Here is a 21,931-nt window from a genome sequence, read left to right on the forward strand (position 1 = left end):
AGGTTTGATTGTTTTACATCTGCACAGCCAATCAAACACTTTTACTCATATTAAGAAGAAATTAAGACTCTGTTTCTTGTTGTGCTTTCACCAGCAAAGCAGCAACTTTTACTCTAGTCTGTGTCTACAAGACAAGCACTTCCAAAACACTCATTGCATCCATCAATCTTCTTCCACTTACACATCCAATTCTGGGGCTGGAGTCTATCCCAGCTGCCACAGGGAAAGAGTCAGGGTGCACACTGGACAGGCTCACAAGCTTGTAACAAGGTGACACAGAGACACAACCATTCATACCTACAGACAATTTAGAATCACCGGTTAACATGCATGTCTTTGGACTGTGGGAGGAAGCCAGAATACTCATAGAGACCCCGCTGAGAACATGCAACCTCCACACAGAAAGGCCTCAAACAGCTGGTGGTCGTTTAAACCAGGAAACCACCACCATGCCACCCGCAGGACACAGATAACACCCACACCGAAAAATAATTATAATATTTTGTCCGCTGTACGTCAAGTAATTAATCTATAAGGTTTGGGTAAGAGGGCGAGATGAAAAACATAGAAACAAACAAAAAAATAATAATTGTTAAATCTTTTGATGTACATATTAATTTTCCAAAGTAAACTTTGGGTCAGTGGATCCACTCTGATCTATCAAACCAACAGACTGCAGACAGATGTTTTAATTTCAATACTCTGTTGACACCAAAAGAGGACCAGTTTGATGTAAACTGTAACCAAACTCACTTCCACCTAGAAGTTAACACACTTCCTAAAATATGACACAAGTCACAGAAGCTAAATTAATGTTTAATATTGATTAACTTTACATTTTAGGATGATTTACTGCCCCTATGATAGCAGCTGATCTGTATTTTTGGGTTGGATCTTTCTCATCTTCCTCTTGACAATACCCCATATAGTCTCTTTCAGCTAGCTGGCCAATAAAGGACACTAACAACATGGTCAAAACACCATTTGGTAGCAGTTTTGGGATTGTGGGCAGAAGCAAACTTCTGGTGGAGAAAAGAAAATCGGCATCCACATAAAGCGTTCTGTAGATGGAAACATGAAGTGCTCTGGTAGATGGCTGACTCGATAAAACACAGTGGGCCAACCACCACCAACATAAGCGGATAACATAGCACCCAACACTGGCCAACTTCACTGGATTTGAAACACCTTTTGATTCTCTCCACTCTTCCTCCAGACGGTAGGATGCTTTGATTTCCGAATAAAAAGCAAAATGTACTTTCATCTGAAAAGAAGACTTTGAACCACTGAGCAAAAGTCCAGGTAAAATATTCTGATGTGGTCTCTGGCTCAGACAGTGTAGCTCCATTCCTGTGCATGGAGGCAGATTCTACTTCTTGAATCAGCAGTCTTCCCTATAATTGTTAATATTGCCAATGCAATGGTACCAATAGCACACTGAAATTCTGATTTTCATATGCTATAAACCATAATCATCAAATTTAAAACATAAACCGACTTGAATATTTCATTTCAAGTGACTTAATACAGACTACATCAAAGTTTATTTTTCTGAGTTTAAACTAGAAAAATAAATGAAAAATGTCATCATACTTTTTTACTATATTCAACAAACCCAGCGAGAGGCGACTTACTGGGCTGTCATAGACCTGTTTCCACTCATTTCTGCAGCCTGTCAGGTCCTGACGCAGGCCTTTGAAATGTTCCATCGCATCCAAGCGGCATATCTCATCCCAAGACTTTTTAGGCAGCCAGGTGCAGGGATTGGAGTAGGGGTTGTCCAGGCCCACACCGCCCGTTAGAAGGAAGCGCCACTCCCCCTCTTCCACCTAAAACATTAATTAGTGACATGTCCTGTTAACACAGCAGCAGAATGACCAGAATTTGTAATTAAGTGGATTAATGCTTGACAATTTGGGGGATTATCTTTGGATAAGTAGTTTATGCAAATTGGAAATAGAAGAAACAGATAATCTAAAACAATCCTCGAGAAGACCAGAGCTGAAAACTGACACTAAGGAGCTTGTTTGATTATCTAATCACTTATTTAAAAAAAACAAAACCCAAACAATATGTGTGTGTTCTCCATTATCAAATGTGTGTCTGTGCGTGTGTAAATTCCTACCAGCTTGCTATGCATAAGCAGGCTGACAGTGAGGCAGAGGGAAAAAAGTAGCTTATCCTTCTCAAACAGAGAGCGACACACATTCACATACAGTGTATAGGTAAAGTGGTCTCTCAGGATCTGCAGTCTGAAAAAGAGACGCATGCCATCATTTAATAATCTTTAATCACATTAATGCACCATCACCAGCATTGCATTTAATTTTTTAACAGAGACCTTTAAAACACTGTTTTGGTGACCAGCAGGAACTAGTATTTTGCTAGTACATTAGTCAGGCCTGCCTACCTCTGCTCCAAGTCATCACTCTTGTCTGAGCTCTCAATGGAGCTGATGAAGAGGTTAATAAACCAGGTGAGGGAGTATTGGTACATGGGTTCAATGTTAGCCAGGTCAGCAATAGAGAAGAACAAGATTGCCGAATGCACGGCAATAGGTGTGTAACCCATGCGGGTCTCATCAATCTTCTTCTCTGTCACCTCGGCCACGGCCTGCTTCTCTGAGATTTCGTTGGCAAGCACCTTGGAAGCAGAGAGGATCTCGACGGCAGTCTCATCCTCCAGGATGTTGCCCTGAGAGGAGGACAGGACCTCTAAGATTTTGTCCTCGATCTCCTTCAGTTGTCTGAAAAAAAAAAAAAAAAAAAAAGGGAAGAAACTCTGAATTAATAGTCTACAGTATTTTTCACTCGGGGAAGTAGAGATTTTATTGAATTAGTTGAATGGATTTGACCTTGGTCTAACATATGCCTCTGTACCTTTTGTTCTCTGCTCCCTGCAGAATGAGAGCCTGTTTCTCTTCTTCCAGGTCAGGCCTCTCCCGGGCTACCACAATGCCCAGTAGCTGGTCTTGAATGCCCTCTGGAGTGATCATGAAGTTTAGCAGTGTCACCTACATCACACAGAATATCCACTTCACGTACAACTATGGAGACATAATTGTTGAAGAATAAGTGATGTACGTGTGTATGTTTCAGAGGAAGGTGTCCGCCCTTTTTCTCAGCCATTAAAGTGAAGTGTTGATCGTCTCGGCTTTAGAGCTGTTCTCCTGGCCAAACCTCCTACCCAATAAATTCCAGTAACTGCTTCAGCCTTGGCAAAGTACAGGTAGGATGCATTTACTTTTTTCTCCTTTTCTGTGGAAAGGTGTTGCAGGAGTTGAAGGAGTGTCTTTTACCACAGGCGTAGTCATCCTGCGCTGCACTTACCCGGAGGTTAAAAGCCTATATATGCTATCTACTCCCTGCCCTAATAAACGAGTGCACTTCTTCGGGGCTTAATTCCATTTCTATTGATGCCGTGAGACCCACTCAGCTGGTGGTAAAGACTCAGAGCCTGTATAAATCTCCAGTTTGTCCTTTTCACACATACACCCTCCTTCTTTGCCTCGCCTCGTCCCTTGCGCTCCTAAGGGCTTTTTTTCTAGATGCTTACCCTCTTGTATTTGGAGCTATTGCGTTTCAAATAGGGTTTAATGGGAATAATGGAAACTCATAGTGTACTGTAGAGAAGACAAAAAAAAAGATTTAAGCAAAATGAGGGGAAAAAAAGGGAAGAATTGAGCCAGCTGTGAAAAATGAGTTGAATCAATCTAATGGCTGCCCATAAAGAGGAGAGCCCCTGCAAATAGATGCTTGAAATGTGATCTTCTGTAATGCTTTCCAACCCCTTGCCTCTCAGTAATGCAATTTTCCTTTAATGCTCCTTTTCTTGGAATCCTTTTTTCAGAGTGGATGGGGGCTGTGTTCCATTGGGAAGGTGATATAGGTGATATCACTGAACAATGATTCACTGTGTTATTGAGGTAAAAATGTCATTTGGGTGGTATCAATAACTAAGAGCCAAAGAAGAAAAGTAGATCTCTCTGATATCAAATGAAAACTTTAAATAAAAAAACAAAACGAAAATCAAACTTCAGTTCTAAATGATGCTATTTATCACTATTATTATTGATATTTTAGGGCAGAAGCCTGCAGATGACTCTGTTGGTTTATGTGTGTGCTTGTGTTTTATTATTCCCTTCTTTGTTGGCTCTGTTGTGGTAGATACATCTATCCTTAGCTGTGACACAATTAAAGGGTTGTAGCTCCATCTGTGTGGAAGAGGTTAGTACAGAATGCATGGAGGACTGCATACGGCTCGTTACAGCAACACTGAAACTTGCTGTAAACAGCACTGTTATGTGTGGTGACTATGAATGCTATCCTCTGCTTTAACTAAAGGTGGTATCAGATTTACGTCTCAGTGATGGAATATGTTGAATAGAAGGTTTCTCTGCGTGTCTCCACAACGTAGAATTAAAACATTAAAACTAATCACCGGGAATTTTATCCATTCAAGTTCTTTCTGGATGCTCAGATACTTGATCCAACAAGCTGGCCAGTGAAACTCCCAGCAAGCCATTATAATGAAACTGCTGCAAACCTGCACTACCAGTCCTGCATCCTACTGCACCTTCCAAATGGACTTCAGTACATGAAAAAAGGTTTCATAGTTATAATTACTGCACATTATCCTATAGTAGGGAGAAGAAAAACAGAACAGTGGTGACAGCAGTATCCCTACAGTACCTTGACAGAAGTCTCAGGCAGGTAGTGAGGGTTGCGTAGCTTGGTAGTGATGTAGAAGCGAAAGTCAGGAACATATTCAATGGTAGAGTCTCCCAGACGGATGCACATTGCACCGCCCTGTTTAAAGGTCTGTCGAAGCAGCAGAGGCTCCAGTATGGGATCCAGCTCCTCACCGACATTCTCCAGCAGCACTGACAGAAAATGTTCAAATCAATGTTTTTTCTAATCAGGAGAGAGACGTCTTTATAAATATAAAAAGCTGTCAAACTGTTGAATCAGAATCAGAATCAGAATACTTTATTGATCCCTGGGGGAAATTATTTTTTGTTACAGTGCTCCATTTTAAACCAACATTAAGACAAGACAGACAATACGCTAACTAAGAATAGTACAATATATACATATATATATACATACATACATACATAAGTCACTTATAAATAAATAGTTGGAAAAGAAACATGTGTAGCTGTAGCAGCAAACAGTGTGTTAAGTGGATGCGTTGTACTACTGCCTCAACAGCTGAGCTGCTTCAAAGCTTCAAATATTTCCAAACTCTTCAGCCAAGACAAAGCATTTTACCTACAACACCTTTACCAGTATTTTATAGATCACCAGTTAGCCATTTTGGCAGAACTGGGAGAAACGCGCATTCAAACCCTGCATACGGTCGCCTGCTCTACCTGTGAAAAAGAGACTCTTCATGCCAAATGTTTCACTTTCTGGTTAAAAATACACTATAAATGGTCTTTAATCTGGTCTTTTCCTTTTGATATTTAATTCTTCACCCAATTTAACTATCTAATACAACTTTTTTTCACCATTATCATTTCACTGTTGTCATGTTTCATTTTACATCTCTCTCTAATATTAGTTTTATTCAGTTGTTTTGATTTAAATGCGCTGTACTGCATTGTGTCACGGCTTGTCATTTTACTTATTTCATGGTGCATTTATTTCATGCAGGACTCTCACTTCATGTCATTGTGGCCATGTTCCTGCCTCTGGAAAGTACTCTGCATCTTGCTTGAAAATGTTCTTTCAATTTAAAAATCTTTAAAATCATATTAAGGAGCAGTGGGAGACCCTTCCCAACAACGAAAGTTTATACTCCATACAGAGACTTGTAATAGTTGTGCTGATGCATTCCTGGCTCGCATAAACTATATTTTATAAGTTGTGTGATGAATTAAAGTTAAACTCAAACTGTCTTTCAGCTTTCTGTGATTAGTACTCAACCGTGAACTTCCACTGCAGTTGCATACATGAGTAATATCAAGAAATCAGTGAAGCACATGAAAATGCAATCGCCTTACTCCCATGACATCATTATTAATACGATTTCACATTAAGTATGATAATGCTCTTCTCATGTTACCAACATCAGCCCATCTATAATTGACATTTTGCCTTTAGGTGGTAACTAACTTTTTCTTCAGTTTTCAGATGGAGTGATAGCTGATGAACTTTCTCTTACAAGTTAGTTACCAAAGCAGGTCAACCCTTTATAGGCATAAATATTTAATATATGTTACCAGATTAAAAAGCATGTTTTTAAATTTAATAAACACATGCATATCCTAGGAGATTTGCCATGAAAGCACCAGCCCAACCGTGCTAAAAGAAAGAATAGTAGTGCATCATCAGGATTATAAGTGGTAATACAAACAGCAAGAAACTGTAAAACTGTGAAATAAGAAAACAGGCTGTGAAGGATGAAACTGTACCCTTAGGGGACTCTTTTGCGCCGTAAAAGGACAAGTTACTCTCTGAGCTGTTAGCCTTGCAGTAAGCAAAGACCTAGCGGCTGGCTGGGTCAGCTCATTATTTAGATGTATCTGTAATGGTGGTGCAGCTTTCTGTGTTTCTGAGTCTTAATTCCTTCTTGAAGTTGCCCCCCGTGGCCCCTTCAAAATAATATGAGAAGCAATTATCTACAATATTATACCACAACTTTTAAAAAAACGTTGTATACTTTTCTATGAGACATGGTGGGCTCTTTTCTGAAACCAGTTTGAGGACCAAAAGGTCACATCTACACAGCAGCACTGGGGATTGAATGCTTTTCCACTTCGGGGCTACAGAGATTAATAAAATCAGACACATGGCTGCCTCAACCACACTTGGACACATAAAATCGGTCCAAAAACATCGTCACATCTGCCTACACATCGCAGCTTGAGCCTAACACCGGGCAGGAGAAAAAAATAAATGCAGAACATATAATTGATTTCTCCTGAGCTTTTATGTGATCTATAGTAGTCTGACATATAAACAGTACATTAGGCCGAATAAAGGCTCACTCAGAAATGTCTCACTCAGAAACATCGCTAATTTCAATTTTGCCACTACAGAACAACAGAGAACAAAAGAGAGCTGCAGTCTTGGGGCAGCAGTAATTAGTTTCTGTGGTAAAGAGAGACCTCAGCAGGCAGTAACAGGGAGTGCAACAGTGTGGTTGAGGCAGCCATGGCAGTCGCATTGAACTAGAAGAATTATTATACTTACCTGGTGTGCCAAACTGGATACAATTCTCCAGAGTGCGTACAAAGTCAGCATCGCTCAGTTTAATAACATGCAGGTTATTGGCCTTCTCCATATTTTTCACCCACTTGTTGGCCTGGCCTTGAGGATCGATCATCAATGGCCACCGCCTGGCATTACTACACACACACACACACACACACACACACACACACACACACACACACACACACACACACACACACACACACACAGCAGTGTGTGATCAAATGAGGCCACCTTGTCAGTGAGAAAGATCTTTTTAACTGTGAGACATACGGGGTTGGGGGGAATGCTGAAGAACAACAACTGCGATGCAGAGAGCAGCTGAGAGGTGAAAACGCAGTTAGACAGCTCACAGCTGGATAGAACCCCAGTGGCAATAGTACTGTGACTACAGCACAATTTTGTTCTTCGTTTACACCAGGGGTCGGCAACCCTGGGCATGCATGCCACAGCTGGCACACAAGGGGTTAACTGATGGCACCACCATAGCTGGACTGGCCATGCGCGGTATGCCCAATAGTGATTTTTCGTTTTTATGTTGTTGTTTTTTTACGGTATAAACAATGAAAGATGGTGGATTGGCCAGATGCTGGCAGATGTGTAAAAATAACTCAGTTGTTTGGTGGTGGCAATGGAGGAGCTTCCAATGAGGCCAGCAGGTGGATGAGGGAAAGGGGAGGCAGGAGGAGGAGAGACCCGAGGCGGCCACCGGTCTGACTGTCAATGAACTGAACTTCAGGTAAGAAGTTATGACCTGCAGTCTATCTGGGTCAGATATAAACCAAATAGTAGTTTATTTTCGTTGTGCTGACTTTTTACAGTCAGTTACAATAACTCGTACTGCGTACTAGCTAGCATGACGGAGTTTCTATACAGCTGGGTGGGTGCTTTGATGTTGCTGATAGTAAACTTTATTTTATTCATAAGATTACTTAGTAGAGTTGCCAACCATCCCGTAAAAAACTGAATCGTCTCGCATTCAGAGAAAATATTACGCGTTTCGCATTGAGCTGAAAAGGAACACAGTTTGTCCCGGACTTCAGCTAGAATGGAAAAGACACAAAGCTGGAGTTATTCTGTCGTTATGCTGTCAGCTGCCTCTTCTTCTCTCATTCTCTCCCACTCCCTCTCTTTTTGCTATTTCAATGATCAGCTGATCGGCTTTTCTCTCTTGTTTGTTTATCGCCCACTTTGCACCAGAAAGAGGAAACCAGCGGATGTCGCGTTAAACAACAGCAGCACGTTTAAGCTTGATCAGCTGTTGTTAGAATTTATTTAATATTAATTTCTAGTATCAGCTGATGTTTGCTGGAGCCACAGCTGTAAAGCTGCTGGTCGTGATGTCAGTTTGGTTATCTGGTGAGAGGGAAACATGAAGATGAAACCAGGAGATGTCCTTACTGAATCATCAGAGCTGAACTGGTGATGGAGAAACAGGTTTACCTTTTAGGTGACATGAATGAGTTGATGGGAAGTCATGAACTGTTTCTGAGAGACAACTAACACCAGGATCCTTTTCTATGTAGCTGACAGCTGGTAACTGTGCAGGGGCGGGTCTAGCAAAGTTTTGTCAGGGGGCCAGGCAGGGCATTAACAGGGAAAGGGGGGCACAAAGAAATACTTTTCTTTCTTATTCTCATTTAAAATGTCTCGCTTTTAATAAACAATTATCTGAATCTTACAACTAAAGTTTTTATCTGATGTAAAATGTATAGAAATCATACATAAACCAACAAGACAGTGTATATCACTGTCACAACAATGTTCATTTTTATTCAAAGGCTTTATGGCTTTAATACCTGGTGGGCCGGTCTCTAGTCAAAATGCCCGGGCCGGTTTTTTGTCCCAGTCCAGCCCTGGGCACGACAGTGACTTAATCTGAGAAGGTGCACTAAAAAAAATAAATGGCCGGGCCCGCGGTGCACATCGCAAATTAGCTCGCATAGACACATTAGTTGTGCCGCTTCTTAATGACGGTATCTTAGCTAACACCCCCAACTACCAGATTCAACTTGTAATTGGCTAAATTCCGACACTTCAAATGCTTCAGGAGCTGTCCACTCAGTGCAGCATCAGCCCCACGGAAATACACGGATATATCCGTAGACTCGAGATAGAATTCACTATGTGTTTTCAGGACTTTCAGGTGTATGGACCAATGTTTTCTTTTCTGATCAAACCAGAAAGGTTTAATGAGCAGCTGGGTTTGTCTCGCATTAACTGGCTGGACACAGAGGACATCGAAATGCAGCTGATTGAACTGAAAAGCTTGACTATGTGGGGGTCAAAGTTTGCAGAACTACGAAGGCAGCTGGAATCCATAGCTGTGTGTGTTCATGGAGCTTGCATTTTCAGCTGCTGGACATCACTACCTGTCAAGTTTAACTGTCTTCAGAATATTGCAGAGGCATCATTGACAATATTTGGCTCTACATATCTGTGTGAGCAGATTTTCTCTCAGGTAGCCGTCTGAACGCTGGACACTCGGAGACCTGTGTCTCTGAGTGGGAGACCAGAGATCAGATTAACATGTGTATCCCTGTATTAACAAACATGCCATATCGCTCAGTTTATTTTTCTTATCATTGTTGTGAGGAGGCCATAAATAGCATTTGCATTTTCTGTTGTACAGTTCATTTGCTGTTATGGATCAAAAGTGTCTTTTTTTGTTTCAAAATAGCTGATAACTATTCGCTGATAGCTGCCAACATCTGGGAATAAATATAATTCTATAAAGTTGTTCTATATAGTGTGTAACTGTTAATATAGAGCATTATTACATTTATTGCTAATGCAATTATATGGCACATTGACTAGCACACATCATCAGAAAGGTTGCCTACCCCTGGTTTACACAAACAGTGTTATTTTTTTACCATTCATTTTAGACAAACTGACCTATTTTATCCTGGTTCTTTGTTAATCCACATGTACAGTGACCTCAAACACAGCATCTAAACACATTCCTGCAGAGTAATAAAATACCCTTGTCTCTATTACAGCAACAATCCAAAGGTGCAGTGCACCTCTAAAGTGCTTTGGTGAAAAGTCTATTTCAAGTTCTCTTTTCTCCTTCTATTTTTGCCTTTGAGAGATTCTCAAAATCCTGTCTTTCTCCTTTCAATTTAATTCAGTTTTCTGTAAAGAATTCACATACAAGATCATTTAAGTCAAGTCCATTTAAGTCACAGTGAATACAATGTTAAACATTACGGTAATATTTGGGCCTTTGAAAGTTGGACTTCAGTACTTACGAGATTATGATTGCGTTATCTATGGAGAAGCTGTCCGATGGCAAGCCAGCGATGGTCCACGTGCGAATTTTTACTGCATCACCCAGCGATTTCATTAGAGACATGTTGTGGGAGCATGGGATCTCTCTGCTCTTACAAAGATTCATCCACTCCTGTGTCTGATCCTGGAAAGCAGCAGATTACTAGTAACGACTTTCTTCATTTTCCTAGATGCAGACAAACACACTAACCTGCTACCAAATACATCACCTGCCCATTTTACCTGAAGACACTGGTGTACCCAGTGTTCTTTTTAAATTTCTGATAGCTTAGTTTAGCTAGTGTGTTAGCACTGCTGAAATTCATCTTTTGGGTTAAAATGCTAATTTGCATTTCACTTTCAATAGCAAACAATAAAAATACTGGTGACTGCCAGTGCTACCCTTCAGTCTCCAGGCAGATACACCTATAGTATCAATTTCAAAATCCTACATCGTCTTGTTCTTAAGTTATCACATTCACAGGCTTTTCAGAAAACTTACTCTACCCAGAGAAGTGGAAATCACTGAGATTTGAACTCATCTGAGATTTTTAGTAGATGCACCTATGGTACAAAGTTTCTGTTTTATTTATATAGCACCAAATCACAACAAAAGTGGCCTCAAGGCACTTTACATTCTGCGGTATAGACCCTACAATAATACAGAGTGTTCACCGCGTTTTCAAGTTATCACATTCATAAGATTTTCAGAAAACTTGAAACATTTTCGTTCACAAATGTAGGTGTTCTCGCCACCTTCCAGCTACAGTGACAACAACATCAGCTTTTTATGGCAGAGCCATAAAAAAAAGTCATTAAGCTATTTTCAATACAATCTATGGTCTGTACCTGTCTGTAGCTTGACGTGAATGCTCCCAGGTAAGCTACTATGCCTGCTGAGATGAGGATGTCCCCAATCAGGTTATTGTAGAGGTTTCCAAGTTGTAAGGCCATTTCACTCCAGCGAGTCTTCTCCCCACCCAAACCTCCAATGAGCTGCTCTGCTCGCTCCAGCTTCTTACTGCAAAGATCGACCTGGAAGATATCATTACAAAAGGAAACTGAACAACAGTTCAAAAACAGTGTACTTGATTCCTGTCTGTGTCATATTCTTTTCTTTGTTGTTTTTTTGGTGTTGATGAATAACTGCATACATTTGTTTACATTCAGTGGAGAAACTGCTGACTGTTATAACATTAACATTAACATTTACAGAACACGTAATAGATATGATCATTTCCAGTGATCAGATCTGTTTAAAATTTCAAATATGGCAATTATTAAAATCAATTGGATTCTCCATCAGAGATAGCAAACCTGACTCTCTAGGTCAGCTTTCTTGTTTTTATTGGCATCCAAAGTCTTCTGAAGCTTTGCAAGTTTATCTTGGACTTCTTTTAGAGCAGCCTGCTTTTTCCTCAAGCCCTCCATGGCCACCTTTAGCTTCCCTTCAGCCTGTGCCAGCTTCTCTTTCTTTGGAGCCACCACCTTAGCAACTCTGAAAAACATATAATCTTATCTTCATAAATCTAAATGTGCAATACATAAGAGTAATTTACTAGATATGTGTGAAGTACAGGTGAAACAAACCATTATGAGTTAGTTTATTTTTTACAAAATTACTCATCTACACTGCATAAATATAAATTAACAGATATCAAAGTTCTGCAACTTCTTGACTGCTTTCAGAACATAAAAGATGAAATACTTCATACTACGTGGCAGCATGAAAATATGAATGAAATAATATCTCATCTTATTGTTTTTAAATTAAGGCTTTTACTGTGTATGGAAAGTGTCACCCGATGCCATCCTTATAATGAAACTGGATACTGTTGTTGAGAAATATTAAGAACTTCACTGCAGACAGGAAAATTTAATTTTATGACAAACTTTGCATCAATAAATAAAAGTAGCATTTAAAAATGTCACAACAATAATGATGCTAACATTTCCTTTTCAATGAGTCATATCTTGGAATTGGCCTTGCAGATGAATCACTTGGGACCTGGCATATTCATGGTATACAGCCAGAAACTTTGAAGCTAACTAAGCCTCATGTTAATCACTAAGACGGATGAAAAGCTTTCCCAGGCTTGGTGCATATACATTAGTTTTCAGAACTAAGAACAGAAGATGAGAATATTACTTACTTGTCATACTTGTCCATGGCACAAACCCACTTACACATACCCTCAGCTGCAGTGGATGCAGTTCTAATCTTTTCTGGCACAAAGTCTGGGTTGGTAATGTACTTGGTGCGGATGATGGCCATAAGATTTGGAGGAATGTTATCTTTGTCATACTCATGGAGGCTCTGGAGAAACCTTAGGTCTCCCAGAAGCTTTTTGGCTGGGCCCCAAAAGTCTTCCACTTTTTTACCAGAGCCTGAGGGGTCCGGCACACGATCTGGTTTGATGCCTTTAAGAATGCAAATTGCCTCCATAACCAGCTTGACTGCTGTGGGTGGGCTTTTCATGGACTTCACCACTGTGATATCCTGTTGCCAGAATCATTAATCACTATTTGCTGTACACTACATTTAGCCTTTGAGCCATATTAAAATATTCAGCTTTTACCTGAGGGGTCAGAGTATTCAACGCAGTCAGGGCCGACTCCAGGATGGGCATAGCTTCAGCCAGGTCAGCATCACATTCATCCTTGATAGCTTTGGCAGCCATGGCTTGTTCGTTGGCCACTGCTTCATCTATTTTCACCACCTTCTCTGTCTCAGCCACCTCCACAGATTCATGTTCAATCACCACCATCATCTCATCAACCTCTTTGCTAGCTACAAGCAGCTGTGGCTGTAGAGCCTCTAGCTCAACTTGCATGGTAGCCACTTGTTCTGCAGCTGATTCCAGCTTTTCCAGACCGACCTCATAGCGACTTTTCATCTTCATCACCTCACTGAGCAAAGGACAGAGGGATTAAAGGGAAACGCTTACACCTGCAAACTAGATTTTTGTGCCGCTTGATTCACATCAACTGATGAAGTCAATTTAAACTAAAACCTAAAAGCAGCACTTAAATGAAAAACGTTACAAAGGAATAGAGATACATAAAATATATCTTGATCTTACGCTCTTCTTGTCTTCAGCAAAGCTTTGAAGGTGGAAATGAGCTCCAGATATGAGGTTGGGGTGACATAATTGTGACGCTGCAACTCAGTCAAAAAGCGGTGAGACAAATTAACGGTTGAGGTGTGGAAGCTCTTGCACATAGTGATGCAGCCTTCTCGGGCCTCTTCCGTCATCTCAACATCCTCCAGGAAGCGGCAGGCCACTGCCTGCAGGGCATCTTCAGGCCAAGTCTAACAAGGAAGGAAATAGGTTGTTTTCCTGTTTTTAACAGGTGTGCTTCCAGACATTTCTATTTACCCTCTGCTATGTGGTACTGGTAATGTTATCAGTTACTAATGAAGCATGGAGCATGAAATACACTACATGCTCTGTGTTTACTGGTCAACTATTAGTGCAAACCTCTGATGGGACAAAAAGCACAGCAAAACATGTATGTAACATACATACACTCACCTGAAACCAGTCAATAGTACAGCAGTTAATGAGTGCGGGGAAACGTCTCAAACGGTCCCTGAAAGCATCTCCAATGGGACTCATGGCCAGCACCACATGCAGCTGTGTGCGACAGCGCTCTAAGAACATGTTGAAAAGCGACAAGGGGCTGCCATCTGTTTGTTTTTCTCTATCACGCTGCCTGTCCAGCACACGCATTCGCTCACAAATTTCCTGCTTCTCATCCACCGCAAACAGGTTAGGCACCTGGAAATAAGAAAATATTTACAATTTCGCACCTTTTCTCCATGTGTCACCATCTGTTCACCTGAATGAAGTAGTCAGTCTCTCTCTTCCATCCACTTTACCTCACCAGTGTTGAGCAAGTTGCCAATGTCCTCCAAGAATGACTCCATTTTGATCTGAGCGTCTGTAAACAGGAAAACTCCATGAGCCTCTCCTTCCGTAGCCTTCCTCAGGATTTGTTTCAGGTCATCGTGCCATTCAGTGGTTCCATAGGTCTTGGATATTTCCACCTGGAAAAGCTCTGCCTCTGCCATGTAGGCAGCCAGACGGGTGAGAGACTGACGCCCACTCCCACCAACCCCTACCAGCAGGGCATGGCCACTGGGTTGCTTGAGGATGCGGGAAATCCGGCACACATGCTCGATGGCAAAACGGAAGAGCACCAGATTCATTGGTGCTTTGCTGGTGTTGTTGAACTCCTCCAAGTGTGATTCCACAACCTGTCGTAGCCGATCTAAGTCATGAACTTCGCGGTAGCTGCGGTCCTCACCTTTGGGGTCATGGAAGTCACAAAACATGAGGCTGCGCAGGTCATCTTCAGTCACCTTTCCATCTTGGTCCTGGTCCAGATGCTGGAAAAGCTGATGGAAGTTCTCCTTCATGTGAGACTGACACACAACCTGTAGATGACTTACAAGCCAGGATCGATCGGTGTCGTGGACCAGTCGATCGTAGTACACCCTCAGGACCTGTGGATTAACAAGAAAAGGAAAGAAACAGACATGTGCAGAGACAGATATGGACAGATCTCAACACCAAATCTTGTTGGCTTGACTGAAGCTATTATATAATGGATTTCCACTTTCCACAGCAATACGTTAGGTTACTTTAGTAATGCTGCTTTCATGTACCTCATACTGTTTGTAATGTACGACATTACCTCATGGACCCAGAGCCGTTTGATGACAGACTGTTCCTCTGCAGTCTCTGGCCGTGACAGGCAGATGCCCTGGATAACCCGGGAGACATCACGTAAATTGAACAAGTAATGGGACTTTGTGGGGGTTGGTAGCAGGTTCTTGGTGGCCTCTTGGTAAACTGACAAAGTGCTATGGACGATCTGAGAGGTCAGAGTAGCAAATGCCTTGGGGAATAAAAAGCTGCAAATCAAATGAATTCATTGGTGAGATCCTGTTCCTGGAGTTTAGTCAGAAAAATTAATCTGTAATTGTTGTTTTAACTAAACACTGAACTCATAAATATATGGTATTATCAAGAATCTATCTTCAAACAAATATAACTGTTTTCAAAATGCAAAAACATCTTTAAAACATATATATTTTTAAAATGCAGCTGCCATATGTGCCTGGATGAGTGCTAGTGGAGATCTGAAATCTGTCCAAAAGATCTGATTGCTTTTGGTCTTATAGTCTCTGAAGTAAACAATGTGGCAGAGCAAAAAGGGGGGAGCAAAAGTACCACCTTTAATCCTCAAATGACTGACACAGACACTGATGTACAGAATAATTGGATCCTAGCTGGTATTTACTATATTTTGCTCAAAAAGATCTTCTGCAGTATTGAGTAACTGATTATCCTGTATATGCAAGGCATGGTTATTTACACAGGTACATTTGGTAAATTTGAATAAAATTACTGTCTCAACATCCTAATTGTTAGTGTTACCATATGGTAAAATGCCAATTTGTGATCCTGGAGAAGATTGTATACATGGTCTTCTCATCAAAGTCATTAATGGTGATCATGTTGAAGTGACGCAGGAACCGAGGAGTGACAGGGTTACGCCCCCCACCTAAAAAAAAGCAGACAACAAAATACAAACTGGAATTACTAACTCACAGTTTGAAGCCTGATAAAGCAAGTATTTTACATCCTTGTCTGTAAAATACTTACACAGTATAGTATATGTAGTAAAAATTTAAGGAATTTGTTCAAAGGTTTTGAGCGCATTTTGTTGCAAAATGCAAGTTATTAATATATTGACATTTTATCAATATAATGAAGGGCATGATTCCAGTGAGAAACATACTGGCTTCCCTTTGAGACAGTTTTTACGGTTGAGTACAGAAGATCAATAGAAGCCACGATCACATGGTGTTACTGCGATCACCTGAAGCTCAGCAAAACCAGTGTGGTTTTGGCAGACTACCAAGCAGCTTCCAGAGGAACAAGAGGCCTGCTGTCATAGTTTAATGCAGGGAAACAAAGTGTAGAAGGTGGGCACCTAGCAGTCAAATCAATGAAAAACTCAACTGAGGCCACAGTACCTCTCCTCTCTCCTTTACCTGAGATTGACAATCCCTCCAACCTTCTTCGATTGGGACAAACAATGGCAAGAAAAAATCTAAACTTAACATAAAAATTATACATTAATAAAATCTATTGGTTTAATTAAACATGTGAAAGTTTTTAGTTTTTATTTGAATTCTTGAGATGAGTCATCTTGACCAGCTATCACCGTGGCAGCTGGTAAACACTTGGGACAGCATTTAGTTTCTGTGGCTGCCAGATACGCAGACCTCAGAAAAACTAAAAAACTGTCAGCTCACGCATCACCAAAACTGTGGCCACCTGAGAGTGGCTCCCATCCCCTTCCTTTTGCAGCTGTCACTGCCAGCTGCTTCAGTGGAGGAGGCTGCCTTCATGTTTACACTGGTTGTTGTATTGGAGACAGATGTGGTAAGCATTTTTTCCATTTGTAAAAACCTTAAGGCAATGAGAAGCTCACAAAACGGCAGGAAATGGTTTGTGACACTGACTCAACAGTCGCTCGAGCAACAGAAAAACAAGAATACTCACTCTACAAACATTTTAATCAAGCACTGACATTTCTGTCATTGGCTGACGGCATTTCTAATTAACCTTTAAGTATCAGTGCGGCTACTTACCAGGTGGTCCCATCGCACATATGATGAGGATATCCGTCAGATTAATCATGGCGCAGTCCTTCAAGTCATACCAGTTCCAGTGATCAAGCCACTGGCGAAGCAGCTCCACAGGAGGTTGTGCACCATAAACCTCTCTCGCTGGCATGTTTACATCATCCACAAATACCACCTAATAGAATGTAACATTAGTATTCTTAAACTTAAACTGCATATACTAGAGAAAAACAAATTATCTGGTGTATTTAAAACTGTACGCTGCCACACTGTTTAATGCTCAATAGATCGAGTGCACACCAGCAAAGAAACAAGATGTTCAAAAATAATAAAATGTAGGTGATAAAGAGGCGCTACCATTTTTTTCCCCACTGGAGGGCCAAACACTCCTTTGCGCCGCTTATCTAGCTTGGAAATAATAATGTTTTGTGTCTGGGCAGCTGTCGTCTGGGCTGAGAAGTTGATAAACAATGGGGTGTACACATCCTTCTGTATCTTATTCAACAGGAAGTCCTAGGCAAGAGATTTGAAATATGAACACAAGTTATCATCAGATCTCAAGGTATGGGAGCATACGGTAAACAGTATATTACATTTCTTTCTTTGTTCATTATTTATTATTTGTTTATTTACCAGGAGTAATGCATCTTAATGGACATCAGTGTATCAAAAATATAAACTGTAAACATGGCAGATTACAGCAAACCTGCTAGTTTACATCTGTAGTTTCAGGGCAGGTCACATAATACTTTGTAATAAAAAAGATACACAGATATAAAGCAAGAACAAACACTAATAACACATCACACAGAAATGTGTTACTGATCAGAGATCTGGTGTTCCGTTAGTAGAAAGGGTGATGGTCACACCAACGTATTCCAGCTATTCAGTTTATTTACTTCACCTTCCTCTCCTTTCCTGCTGATCTTCTCTATGTTATAACCAGGTATATATCACAGCCTTAACTGAAACCTTCTGTTAACCTAAAAAGTCGATATCAGAGGCACTAAGTAAAAGTTCCTCTGGATATTTACATCAAATTGGCTTAATATTTTTGACCTCGACAACAAGGTATCACACTCCAAGACATGAGACAAACAGAAATCTTGCTCTTGCACTCAGTGGAGGGTTTATACTCATAAAGGCTTTCTTTCTGGTTTATTCAAATCCTACAAGTGATTTATAAAGAACTAGGTATGTCAGTAGTAGTAATACTTCTAGAAAATTAATAACCTTGTTGATTGCCGCACACAGAAAAAACAAACAAACAAACAAACAAAAAACACTGTGCTCATTTTCACCCCATTTTAAATTAACACACCAAAAGTACCTGTTACAAATACACCTTAAAAGGATCATTTTCAATTTTATCTGGACAAATGATTATGATAAGCTTTTTAATCTAATTAAAATTAAAAGTGGCTGTCAGTATGTATTTCATTAGAAAAAATTCTCAGTTAATCCCTGAAAATGACTCCAAAATAAATTGTGAAAAGAGGTGTCTCCCTGAGGAGAAGCTCTAAAGTAATGGTGCACAGGCTAAAACGGTAAAATCAGTGACTTTTTCAAACTGCATGAGTTTACAGAAAGGACATTTTACTAAAAGCTCAAAATAACGGGCACCCACTGAACAAATCTCCTTCTGTGTTTATATGAACAGGGAACATAGCATACATAGAGAGCTGATGCATTTTATTAGGATTTTATCTTTAGGTTCAGAGCACATCCTTAGCTTGCTTTCTGCATATATTAAGCGGTCATATGGAGGTTGTCAAACTATTTGAATAATGAGCTGCTTAATCAAAGGGAGCGTGTGATGTGAATGATCACAAGATGCAGACAAAGTGCATCACCCTCTTCCCTAAATTATAAACCAGCAGCACCACTCGTCTGAGTCTCACCCCAGATTAGTGTGGTGCAGGTGAATTTGCTTTAAGTAGTCGGTCGAGGATACAAGTGCGGGCACGGTGCCATACATATTCACATAGTCTGAGCGTTTATCACTTGTGCCAGATTTGGGATTCTGCCACGGTCTGCTGGTTATGACATGGGACAGAGCCACTTCAGCAGGCAGGCAGACAGACAGACAGTGGAGTACAAGGCAGACTCCCCAGTGAGATGATCTCCACTCACCCCAGAGTCTGAAGTTTGAACTTGCTAATGGATGAACTAATGAAGCAAAGGAACGGAGGACGGATTAGTCCTTGATATAAATAGTCAAAGCACTGCTGAGAGATACTCTGTATTCTTCCAAGGTGGTCATTTCACACCTGGCTTCTGTAGCTGCCTCCAAATGATTGGTGTGCTCGCAGCACTTACTCTAGCCTGGGACTGCAAGTCCTACACATAAGTTTAATCATCTGAGTCAGTGATGCTATCAGTGGCACAGGCAATGTTTGTCTGTATCTGATAACAATTTATGTACAGCTTTAAAGTGGACAAGATAATAATAGCAGAACAGGGCAATGTCCCAGTTTTGTCTCAAAGTGAAAAATGTCCTAACAGACCACATCAGAGTGAGCTGATTTTCAGTGAATTTAATCAAAATTTGAATAATCTTTACCTTTTTACAATGCAATTTTTAAAAGTTACAGGCCATCAAAATACATACATATTGCCATTTTGCCAAAGCAATATGTATTACTCGTAGATGACTTATTTAACTGTTTGTACTATGTAAGATGTGGTTCTGACTGGATATTATCATCATTGTTTGTGGACATGTGACCTACTGCATCACTAAGTTAATGTCTTCTGAGCATTCATAGCTTCTTAAGTACAGGAAATAGAAAAATGCAACATTAGAGTTCTGAAAGAAATATTTAAGCTATGTAAAAAAATGCAACCAAATTAATTTTATTTACACTCCAAATGTCACAACTAACCACCTTCAATTGCAAATTAAATAGCTTTTCACAGAACTGTAGTAAAGTAGGAAACACTATTATTGCAATCCTGGATCTTTGATTGGTTTTCTGATCATTCACAAAAGAAAACTAGACAATTTTAAATCAGCTGCCCTAAAGTATATCAGGAAAGACTACTGGACCATCAGGTTGCCAGCTGTCTGTATCAGTGTTTGCAATAAAGTATAATCAAGGCATTCATTTTAAAAATTAGAGTTCAGGATGACATGTAAGAGCAAGGACATGTATGTATTTGCAGGTGAGGAGAAGAACTTGAACAGAGCCAGGTCTTAGTGTGGGTAAGAGACTGGCAGCTACAGTAAGTTCTGAATATACTGTCCAAGGGCTTTGTTAGGCAAACAGTACACTGTTGCAGTAGTCTAGGAGGGAGGTGATGAAGATATGAGTGTGGGTTTCAGTCTGAGAATGAAGGCCATTGTCTGGAGAAGTTCTTTGGGTGGTAAAGGGCAGATTTAAAGATGGATTTGACATGTGATGGGAACAAGAGAGCAGAGTCCAGGTTGACACCCAGTTCGCAGACTTCTAGAAATGTGTGTGAAATGGAACATCCACCCACATTAAGATGAAGATGAGCCACTTTTGCGGGCAAAGTTTTGAAAGCCACAACCAATAGTTCATTTTTATTGTACTTTATTTTGAAAAAGCTGGTTGAAATTCTGATGTCATTCAACCAACCGACAAAACCAGAGGAGGGAGCTAATTGGACAACTTGTAGTTGAGATACAATAGAGCATCAGTGGAAGGTCGCCATATGGTGACACAGTTGTTTTTGTTGTTGTTTGTTTTTTAGAGAAAGAGGCAAAAAGCAGCTGTTACCATATGAGTTCTACAGAGTTGCTGATCACGTCAACCATGATGGGAGACAGGGTAGGTAGGCACGACTTAACAAAGGTTGTATTAAATGACAGCTATTATAATAATGTGGACTATTAACATCTTAGATCAATTTCACATTCAAAAGTGGTTTTATTCTAAATGTAACTACAAATTAGGCACTAAGTAATGATTACATCCTTCTATTACAGCAATGTAAAAAGACTGTTCTTGTCTGACATCATTTGAACTAACAGCTTTGAGCTTCATAGAGTTTGCTATACTGTGTATATTACCTCAAATCAGTTTGCGTTAACACAAAATACTGTAGTGCTTTCGAAAGGTTCGATCTGTAAAGTAGATGTATTGCATGACTCACTGTAATGTAGACACTCTTGCCAGTGCCAGTGGGACCGATGAAAATAGTGGGTTTCTGGTGAGTGACGAGTAGCTCCATCAGTGCCATGTAGCGTACTGTGTTCTCAGTGGGAACAATGATCTCATTGAACTGCATGTCTTTGCCTATGGGGGGAGCAGCCTTTAACTTATCTGTCCAAAGCTCCCACCTGCCCGGGCCCTGACATGGAAATAATGAAAAGACGAAACTTTCATTTACGATATAAAGCTCAGTGAGTGCTGGACACATACAGTACCAGACTACTAATCACAGATAATACTATTTGATGAAATGGCCACCGGGCTTGTCAACAGTTAAACTGCTGCTTAAAACAGGAAGGAATTGCTCTCCTCAGATCACAAGCACGAGGAATAAGAGGGTACAAGGATCACAACCTGTGTGTGTGTGTGTGTGTGTGTGTGTGTGTGTGTGTGTGTGTGTGTGTGTGTGTGTGTGTGTGTGTGTGTGTGTGTGTGTGTTGTTTCATCATCTGGTATGTTATCTCTCATGTACATATGTCCTTTTCAAAGCAGATATTAAGAATATCTCAAATGTCCGTGTTGAAAAGGGAACTAACCTTTTTCTAAGAAAACAATCCTTGAATGAAAAATAAAAAATTACTAAAATTTACAGCACA

The 21,931-nt window shown here is 40.4% G+C and overlaps 1 protein-coding gene across 3 annotated transcripts in view; it reads right to left on the minus strand.

Annotated features, from left to right (window-relative positions):
• Positions 1–21,931, minus strand: part of dnah7 (dynein, axonemal, heavy chain 7) — a 75,466-nt gene that overhangs the window by 16,106 nt on the left and 37,429 nt on the right. For 2 of the 3 annotated variants that reach the window (XM_076875344.1, XM_076875346.1), the window contains exons 36-54: positions 21,277–21,474; positions 17,515–17,670; positions 17,164–17,332; positions 15,941–16,067; positions 15,195–15,414; positions 14,377–15,003; positions 14,030–14,275; positions 13,577–13,806; positions 13,073–13,403; positions 12,647–12,993; positions 11,811–11,991; positions 11,343–11,528; positions 10,475–10,638; positions 7,200–7,354; positions 4,692–4,882; positions 2,880–3,013; positions 2,411–2,746; positions 2,126–2,252; positions 1,635–1,829 (exon numbers count right to left, since the gene is read on the minus strand). In XM_076875344.1, coding sequence (XP_076731459.1) covers positions 1,635–1,829; positions 2,126–2,252; positions 2,411–2,746; positions 2,880–3,013; positions 4,692–4,882; positions 7,200–7,354; positions 10,475–10,638; positions 11,343–11,528; positions 11,811–11,991; positions 12,647–12,993; positions 13,073–13,403; positions 13,577–13,806; positions 14,030–14,275; positions 14,377–15,003; positions 15,195–15,414; positions 15,941–16,067; positions 17,164–17,332; positions 17,515–17,670; positions 21,277–21,474 — 4,320 coding nt within the window. The remainder of the gene's footprint in view (positions 1–1,634; positions 1,830–2,125; positions 2,253–2,410; positions 2,747–2,879; positions 3,014–4,691; positions 4,883–7,199; positions 7,355–10,474; positions 10,639–11,342; positions 11,529–11,810; positions 11,992–12,646; positions 12,994–13,072; positions 13,404–13,576; positions 13,807–14,029; positions 14,276–14,376; positions 15,004–15,194; positions 15,415–15,940; positions 16,068–17,163; positions 17,333–17,514; positions 17,671–21,276; positions 21,475–21,931) is intronic. The other variant, XM_076875345.1, reaches the window with a different exon arrangement.

This window comes from Maylandia zebra, linkage group LG16 (genome assembly GCF_041146795.1).
Source record: "Maylandia zebra isolate NMK-2024a linkage group LG16, Mzebra_GT3a, whole genome shotgun sequence".
NCBI lineage: Eukaryota > Metazoa > Chordata > Actinopteri > Cichliformes > Cichlidae > Maylandia > Maylandia zebra.